The sequence below is a fragment of the Tupaia chinensis genome, unplaced genomic scaffold (genome assembly GCF_000334495.1).
Source record: "Tupaia chinensis unplaced genomic scaffold, TupChi_1.0 Scaffold000081_1, whole genome shotgun sequence".
Classification (NCBI taxonomy): Eukaryota; Metazoa; Chordata; class Mammalia; order Scandentia; family Tupaiidae; genus Tupaia; species Tupaia belangeri.
The window spans coordinates 3,180,208-3,190,027 of record NW_006159542.1 but is presented as its reverse complement, the minus strand read 5'-3'; the positions used below and the strand labels follow the sequence as shown (position 1 = coordinate 3,190,027).

General features: G+C 43.0%; 1 protein-coding gene across 1 annotated transcript in view; it reads left to right on the top strand.

Annotated features, from left to right (window-relative positions):
- Positions 1-9,820, top strand: part of SUSD1 (sushi domain containing 1) — a 150,065-nt gene that overhangs the window by 130,168 nt on the left and 10,077 nt on the right. The window contains exon 16 of the mRNA XM_027769349.1: positions 4,357-4,615. Coding sequence (XP_027625150.1) covers positions 4,357-4,615 — 259 coding nt within the window. The remainder of the gene's footprint in view (positions 1-4,356; positions 4,616-9,820) is intronic.

Here is a 9,820-nt window from a genome sequence, read left to right as displayed (position 1 = left end):
AGTTCAATTAAACATTTTATTTACAAAGTTCATGGCAGGGGGAGCAGCAGTTAGCATAATGGCTATGTTTCTGGACTCCCATGTAGTCGACCACGGTTCGAGTCCCGGACCCTGTGACTTAAACTCATACCGGGTGCGTGTGCATGCGTGCCCAAGATCCTGAGAGGAGAATGGAGGAGAAGGGATTGTGGCATGGCCATCCCCCACTGGGGGGGTGATTTCTTGTTTTCTATCTCTCTGTCTCTCCCTTTCTAGCGAGCACATGCCCCCTATAGCAAAAACCCTCTCCAACAATAACAAACAAAGTTCATGGCAGGATTCAGAAAGTAAAATCAGACCTTTTTTTTTTAGGGAGAAAGATGGTGACTGGCTGAGAGAAATGAGCACCTTGATCACATTCCAGGTCCACGAGAGGACCACGTAGCTAGCCTAACCTAATTGTCTGTCTTTCTCTTGATGCTTCAGATAATGACTTTTTAAAAAAAATAAATATTTAATTTTATTGATGATTATTTTTATGAGAATTATTTTATTTATCTTTTTTATTGATTTATTGATTTATTTTACTTTGACCAGAAAGGGACAGAGAGAGAGAGAGAGAGAGAAAGTAAGCCACCAGGTCCGGGATTCAAACCGTAGTTGGCCATGTGGGAGTCCAGTGCCCTTAACGATCAGGCTACTTGCCAGCCCCCAGATAATGACTCTTTAGTACAATCAATGTAAAGGTATATGTGAGGTATTATAACATTATGAAAAAGAAAGTCTGGAGATGTTAGTCGTGTGTCCATTTCTCATGAAACCCAGGGTTTTCCTGCTTTTCTACCAGTTCAAGATCCGTGCACGCCCACTGGTCTTTCCAGGGATAGACATTGTCTATATTTTTGTCCCTTGATTTCTGACAAGGGACTGGCAGGCTCTGTAACTCTGTTGCTGTAAGGAGAACAGAAGTTGTGACATCACCTCTCCTGAGGATTTGCAAGAGCAAATTGATATTTAAGCCAAATCATTGCATAAGGCAAAAAGAAAAGCCAAGTGGCAGTCTACCCCTGTGGCTCTGTGCTGACCAGTGCCTCCTAAACAGGAAGTGGGCATGTGTGAGTCATTCAAGGGGGGGGTGGCAGTGAGAACGAGGGGAGAAGCCTTTCCAGAATAGGCATGTTCCCAACAGCTGCAATTGCTTCCCTGGTGTCGTCAGGGCTAGTTACCAGCAGGCCAGCGAGCTGGTTTCTCAGCCTGACGCCCTGCTCGCTCTGGGGATAGCAGCTTTACCAGTGAGTGAGACAGGCCCGAGTCTGCTTTGCACACTGTTTAGGGTGGTGGCTGGGGCACTCGGAGCGAAAGCTCTGGGATCGCGTCTCCCTTCCTGAACTTGGTGATCTTGGGCAGATGATGCAGCCTGTCACCAGGCTTCCTTAATACTGGTGTCACCCACGCATGTCAGGTGATCAGAACCACCTGGGTTGCTTCCTCAGCAGCACGAATTCCCAGACCAGACTGCTTGGAGACTGGTTTAGTGGTCTGGGATAGGGTCTGGGGATGCGTGTAGTCATCAAGCAACTCAGGTGATCAGCTGGGGAGCTGCTTCCTGCCCTTGAGTGATGCCTCTGGAGGACAACGTATAGAACCAAGGGGGTGCCACTGAGCCTCGAACTTGCACTTCCACCGCCTGCATGGAACCATGAGATGCATTGGAAGATGTGCTTACGGGCACCAGCAGATGGTACAGTGGTTACATTGCTGGACTCCTGCATGGCCTACTGTGTTTGAGTCCTGGACCTGGAGGCTTGAAACTCATGCCAAGCATATGTGCATGCATGTCCAAAATCCCAAGAGGAGAATGGAGGAGAAATAGATTGCAGTGTGGCTATCCCCCTAGGAGGTGATTTTTCGCTTTCTGTCTCTCTGGGCAAGTGTACACTCCCTATAGCAATAATCTCTCCTTAAAAAAAAAGAAAAGAAAAAAGGGACCAGCAGTTATCGAAATGGCTATGTCGCTGGACTCCCATGTAGTCGACCATGGTTCAAGTCCCGGACCCAGTGGCTTAAACTCATGCCGGGCGCGCCTGCATGCGTGTCCAAGATCCCGAGAGGAGAATGGAGGAGAAGGGATTGCAGTGTGGCCATCCCCCCTGGGGGGTGATTTCTCGCTTTCTGTCTCTCTGTCTCTTTCTGTCTGTCTGGTAAGCCCACAGACCCCGTAGCAAAAACCTCTCCAAGAAAAGAAAAATAAGAAAAGGAAAAAGAAAAAGTTTGTGCTTACAGATGACATAGGGCTTTGGCAATATCTACTTTCTTACCTGGGGCCACAATTCATAGGGATGTCACCAGGTTCTTGGAAGGCTTGTTGTTACAGGTGTTCCCTGTAGGCAGTGGAGGCTTAGAAAGTGGTGCCTGGTGATGGTGGAGACAACCCAAGCCCTGCAGGCTTCACTTGGTCTCTTTTGTAGAAAGCTCTTTGCTGAAAGAGAGCCCAGACTTTGTGGAGACCAAGGCCTGAGGGCATCTTGGATGTATGGAAACCTGAGAGATTTTCCAAATTCATCACCTATTGTGGGGCAAGGCCTTGACTGTGACTCATGGGCCTGTGGGACACTGGAGGTGGCATTATGGAAGGGGAGCAGGAAGTGCAAATTTACTGGTATAGTAGAATGATGCGGCCAGATGAGTTTTGGAAGTTGCCCTAATCATATTTAGTGTGGACGCATGCTTTTCCTGGTGGCGTGATGGTTAAGGCAGCTGGATCTCACATGGCTGCATGGTTCAAGAACCGAATCCAATGGCTCGAGAAACACGCTGGGCACATATGCACGTATGCATGCCCAAAATGCCAACAGGAGAGTGGAGGAGAAGGGATTGCAGCATGGCCATCCTCCTGAGGGAGTGATGTCTTACTTTCCCTCTCACTGTTTCTGGGGAGTGCACACACCCTATAGCAAAAACAAATACACAAAAGCACTCACAGAATTGATCTTAGCCAAAGACTGCAGGGATGCAAGAGTAAATCATTCAGACTGGCAGGTGGCATGGTGGTTAAAGGCACTGGACTCCCACATGGCTGACTATGGTTCAAGTCCTGGACCTGGTGGCTTGCGCTCTCTCTCTCTCTCTGTGTGTCTCACTCTGGTCAAATTAAAAAATAAAATAGCAATAATGATAAAGGAAATAATTCTTAAAAGGAAGAGAGTAAATCATTCAAATCCCTGCTATCAAGTCTGTACAGGTGGTAAATGTCAGTCACGAGGCATGGCCGGAGGAGATAAGCACCAAGCAGACGGGCGTAGAAAGAAAGGCGTGATTCATTCTCACTGCGTTTTTTTCCTTACACTTCCTGCCTCTGACAGATTTTTCAATTTGCTGGGGATAAATAACAATAAAACATACAACACAACGACACCTGGTGGCTAGTATATTTTTATGTCCGCCCTTCGGGAGCGGTTTCACCATGTACACATGACATCTTCCCCTCCTGGCCGTTTCAGGGTGTCAGGCTGAATTAAGTCATGGTGACTTTGCCCTCCTGACTGCTCATTGATTTCACGTGAACTTTGGCATCAGTCTGTGAACTGCAACGAATGCCGGTCATATGGTTCTGTCGTGACTTGCCACGGGATCATCTGCAGCCTCTTTGCAGACTTAGCACATTAACTGGGATAGGCAGTTGGCCTCCATGTGACCACTTGAGCCCCTTCACAGTAGGCTTTATTTGCCCACGTGAAAGTCACAGATTAGATCAACTTCAGGAGACATACACCCAGGGCGGCGATACATGCGACGCCTTCCCACAGCCAGAGAGGCTGTACTTGGCATCTGCCTGCAGCTTAAACGTGGTGAGGTCGTTTGCTCAGTGTCCTCTGGCAGGAACACCCGTAGGTAAAAACGCGTGTTCCACTGGTCAGGCTGTAAATGTCACGTGGGCCAGGACTTTTCTTTTTCTTTTTCTTTTTTTTTAAGTTTCTTTCTTTTCTTTCTTCCAAGAAGGGGGGTGGGGGAGTAAGGGAGGGAAAGGGGTAGAGATAGGGAGACAGCACCTTCAGCAGGGTCTTCATGATGCAGTCGACCTCCAGCCTCAGCCGGCCGGAATCGCAGGCGCCCATGCACCCAGAAGGTATGGGGAGGCCCCAGGACGCTAACTAGGAACCTTCCTGTGTGACTCTAGTTATGTTTTTTTCTGCATCCCTGTCTGCTAGGCCAGACTTCTTGTCCAGTGTTATGTTCCCAGTGCCAGAGAAGTACGTCCCTCATAGCTAGTGCCTAATAAATATAAATAAATGAATTAATGGATTCCCCAAGCGAGGATCGATAGAAAAACTGAAAACAAAACAAAATTATTATTATTTTTTTTCTTTTTCTTCTTAGTTCCTATCAGGTGCTAGTGCTTCCCTTGGCCCTCCAAAGCACATTTTCTTGTGACTCTGAAGAGGCTGAGTCATTCTTTGGCAACACCTCCGATGACAGTGGATACGTGGCTGCAGAACTACTGGCCAAAGACGTTCCAGATGGTGCCATGGACATAGCTGTAGGAGACAGGCTATACTACGGGAAATATTATAACGCGCCCTTGAGAATAGGGAGTGATTACTGCATTATAGTACGAATCACAAGCAAGTGGAAGAAGGTATATATCCTTAAAAGTTCTTGTAAATTCTATATTTTCTTCTTCACACAAAATAAGAACGTTTGAGCACTTGTTTCCCCAGTATTTGAGTTGGACAATGTATGTGATAACCATGAAAACATGTTTATGACATCACATTGAATGCTTTACCTTTATAAAGGATGGCAGGTGAAACCCTTCTAGATAATAAGACTTCGTGAGCTTCCTGGGGCACCTTGTCAAATCTGTGTTTGAACTGACCTGGTTTTGATTCTTTCTCTTAAGCTTCACAAATGCCCTCATTCTGTTACATTGCTGAAACTGCATCTGGATTTCTCTGTCAATTTCTGGTACCCCAGCCAGGCTGCTGCTTCCCATCATCCTCCTGGGAAGCAGGAGAGGGGGTCAGATAAAGCACAGCTCTGCCTGCCATGTTTCTGCTATTTCACTTCCGTGACCACAGTATAAGCCCTACTTTCCCCTCTACTGTCTTCTTTCATGACACAAAGAACTAAATATTCATTAAATAATTAGTAAATATAATGAGCTGGATAAGCAGAATAGCCAAAGTGCATCAGTCAGTCAGGGATAGAAGATCTCATAAAAGAACCATTGTGATGGTTGCCCTAGAAGAACCCTAGACCTGGTGGAAATTCACAAGGGTTGGTATTGGAATCCAGAAAAATGATGTTCCTACTGTCAAAAATTCTTGACTGCAGGGACCAGCAGTTAGCGTAATGGCTATGTCGCTGGACTCGCAGGTAGTCAACCGCTGTTCAAGTCCTGGACCCGGTGGCTTAAACTCATGTGAGTGCATGCCAAAGATCCCAAGAGGAGAATGGAGGAGAAGGGATTGTGGCGTGGCCATCCCCCTGGGGGGTGATTTCTCGCTTTCTGTCTCTCTGTCTCTGTCTGGCGAGCGCATGTGCCCTATAGCAAAACACATCTCCAAAAAAAGAAAAAAAAAATTCTTGACTGCTAAATTTGAAATGAAAGTATGTGGCCATCTCAGCTGTAAGGCTTGTCTCATATTTAAGGCTCAGACACTATTAAATTCTATGTGGAACACAAATCTAATGTGCTATTAACATGCTTGATGTAAAACCAATGATTGCTGGGGCTAGCAGGTAGTGTTGTAATTAAGGTGCTGGATTTCCACATGGTCAACCATGGTTTGAGTCCCAGACCCAGCAACTTGAAAAAAAATCACAACAAATAAATAGATAAGTAAATAAATAAATGTTTTTTTTTAAAGGGTGTTTTTTTAAAAAGCACTACTTAATTTTATTTATTATTATTACTTATTTTTAAAATTTTACCAGATAGAGACAGAGAGAAAGGGAAAGTGAGAAAGCAAGGTGTTATTGGCCATGTGGGAGTCCAGCACCCCTAACCACTACGCCACCTGCTGGCCCCTTGATAACAGTTTTTTTACACAATTGAATAGATATGTGCTTTTTCTTTAAGATGGTATAGGATACAAAGGGACTTCGAAAAAATTTATATATGCACCTGTATATTTGAACTGTAATTACTTTCCCTGTTGGTTTCAAGTATATTAGTAATGGGGCAGGCAGGTGGCATAGTGGTTAAGGACACTGGACTCCCACATGGCCAACCATGGTTTGAGTCCCAGGCTGGCAGCTTGTTTTCTCACTTTCCCTGTCTTTCTCTCTTGCTCTGTCCCTCTTTGGTCAAATTAAAATAAATAAAGTTAAAGAAAATAATTCTTTATAAACAAAACAAAACAAAAAACAAATATATTAGTGTTACAGTCACATGATTACTTTAAACATTTTGTTATTTAATTTCTTTTTTTTCAAGTCATGGGCTAGAATTGAAACCATGGTTGGTCATATGGGATCTGGTTCCCTTAACCATTAGACTATAGGGCTAACCCTAATTTTAATTAATTAATTTTTTTTTTTTTTTTTTTTTTTTAGTTTTAGGTTTTGCCATGGGATGTGTGTGCTCACACAGAGAGGAGAGAGACAGAGAAAGGGAAAGTGAGAAATCACCCCTTCAATGGGATGGGATGGCCACACTGTAATCTGTTCCGTTCTCCTCTTGAGATTTTGGGCATGCATGCACACACACCTGGTGTGATTTTCTTTCTTTCCTTCTTTTTTTCTAGAGAGAGATTTATTTTATAGGGTGCATGTGCTTGCCTGAAGGACAGAGAGACAGAAAAGGAGGAGGAAGGATAGCCACAACACATTCCCTTCTCTATTCTCTTCTTAGGATCTTGGGCACACACACACATGCGCCCAGTGTGAGTTGTAGTAGCCAGGTGTAGGTCTTGAACCTTGGTCGACTACATGGGAGTCTAGAGACATAACCATTACACCATCTGCTGGTGTGATTTTCAAGCCACTGGGTCTGGGACTCGAACCAAGGTCGGCCATATGGGAATTCAGCCACCTTAAACACCATGCCACTTGCTGGCCCCCAATTTTTAGTAACAGTAAAATATATACAACATAAAATTTGCTATCTTAGGGCCAGCCAGTGATGTGGTGGTTAAGGTGACTGGACCCCACATGGCCGAATGCATGGTTCAAGTCCTGGACCTGGCAGCTTGAAAAAACATGCCAGTGTGTGTGTGTGTATGTGTGTGTGCCCAAGAGGAGAGTGGAGGAGAAGGGACTGTAGCATAGTCATCTACCATGGAACATGCATTTTCACTTTCCATCTCTCCCTCTCAGTCTCTCTTTAGTGAATACACATCTCCTATAGCAATTTTTTAAAAAAATTGCTATCCTGACAGTAGCGATAAAAATAATCGCTATACTAACCATTTTTAAGGGTATAGTTCACTAGCATTAAGTAGATTCCCATTGCTGTGCAGTCTCTAAAACTGTTTTGATCTTGCAAATCTGAAACTACCCATTAGACAATTCCTCATTCTTCTCTCCCCATTGTCCCTGGCAACCATCTTTCTGCCTCTGTGAATGACAGAATGCCTCTGTGCAGTTTATTACTCTAAGTACCTCGAATAAGTAGACTCATATAGTATTTTTCCTTTCATGACTGTCTTATTTCACTAGCATAATGTCTTCAAGGTTCACCAATGTTGTAGCATGTGTGAGAATTTCCTTCCATCCTAAGGCTGAATAATCTCTCATTAAATCAATATACCACCTGTTTGCATTTCTGCTCATTCATCTATGGCCACTTGAATTGCTTTCACCTTTTGGTTATTTTGAATAATGCTGCTATGAATATTGGTGCACAAATATCCATTTGAGTCCTTGCTTTTAGGTCTATTCTGTATGTATGTATAAGTAGAATTGTTTGATCAAATGATAATTCTATGTTTAATTTTTTTTTTTTTTTGGAGAGATTTTCACTGTAGGGCGCGTGTGCTCGCCAGACAGACAGAGAGAGACATAGAGACAGAAAGCGAGAAATCACCCCCCAGGGGGGATGGTCACGCCGCAATCCCTTCTCCTCCATTCTCCTCTTGGGGTCTTGGGCACGCATGCACACGCGCCCGGCGTGAGTTTTAAGTCACCGGGTCCGGGACACGAACCGCGGTCAACTACATGGGAGTCCAGCGACATAGCCATTATGCTAACTGCTGGTTCCCTATGTTTAATTTTTTGAGGTATCACTGTATTGTTGTACTGTTTTCCATAGTGCTGCACCATGTTCCATTCCTAGCAGTAATGCACGAAGGTTCCAGTTTCTCCACATCCATGCCAACATTTGCTGTCATCATTATTTTGAATAATAGACATCCTGGGGCTAGCAGGTGGTGTGATGGTTAAGGAGCTGGATTCCCATATAGTCGATCAGTGTTTGAGTCCTGGACCTGGCGACTTGCTTTCTCACTTTCTCTGTCTGTTTCTGTCTGTTTCATTCTGGTGAATGCATGTGCCCTATAGCAAATCAAAAAGAAGACTAATAAATAAAATAAAATAAGTAATTAAAAAAATAATAGACATCCTAATGGGTGTGAGGAGGTATCTCATTGTGGTTTAGTTTGCATTTTCCTAATGCTTAGAGATGTGGAGCTTCTTTTCACAAGCTTATTGCCATCTGTATATCTTTGGAGAAATATCTATTCAAATTCTATGGCCATCTTTTTCTTTCTTTTGTTTTTCTTTATTCATGATAAAAGCTGTTATAGACCAAATGTTTGGGTTCTTCTTGTGAGAGAGACAGAGACACACAGAAAGAGAGAGAGAGAGACCCTCCACAGGGTCTGATCATGCTACTTTCCCTTTCCTGTAGTCCTCCGACCCATGGGATCTTGGGCACATATGTGCATACCTGGTATATTTCAGGCTGGTTGGACCAGGGATTTGAACTGTGATCACCATGTGGGATTTGGCTTCTTTTGAGCACCTCATTACAACTGTGTCATGAAGCCAGCCCTAAGTCCTATGCTAATTTTTGAATTGGATATTTATTTTTGTTGTCATTGAATTTTAGGAGTTCTTTATATATTTTGGGTCTTAATCCCTTATGAGCTATGTAATTTTCAAACATTTTGTTTCCTTTTTTGTGTGTTGCATTTTTACTCTCTTGCTAGCATTCTTTGATACACAAGTTTTTAATTTTGATGAAATCCTTATTTTCTCTTCTATTATCTGTGCCTTTGGTGTCATCTCCAAGAAATCACTGACAAATCTAATTTCATAAAGCTTTTCCTCTATGCTATCTTCTAAGATTTTCATAGTTTTATATCTTATATTTAGATTTTTAAATTCATTTTGAGTAATTTTTTTTTCATATAGAGCTAGGTAAAGATTCAGCTTTATTCTTTTGCAATAGATAATCAGTTTTCCTTGCATCATTTGTTGAAATTTGTTGGAAAAATATTTTTTTCTCTTGACACCTTTGTCAGAAAACATTAGATATAGATGCAAGGATTTACTTTTGGGTTCTATATTCTATTCTATTGATCTATTTGTCTTTATCTCAGTACCACACTGTTTCGATTACTATAGCTTTGTAGTAGATTTTAAAATCAGGAAATACGAATCTTCCAATTCCTCCCTTTTGTTTTTCCTTCTTTGTCTTTGTCCCAATAAATAGTGGCACTATGCTCCTCTTTGCTCAAACAGAAAACTAGGAATAATTTTGACATTCCTACCAGGTAAATATGTATATACTGATGATGAGAGAGAAGAGGAAGTGACTCATCCCATCGAATTTGTGGGTTTCTTTCATTGTGAATGAACTTTCACAGACATTCTTGTTGCTTTTTTGCTCGCTCTT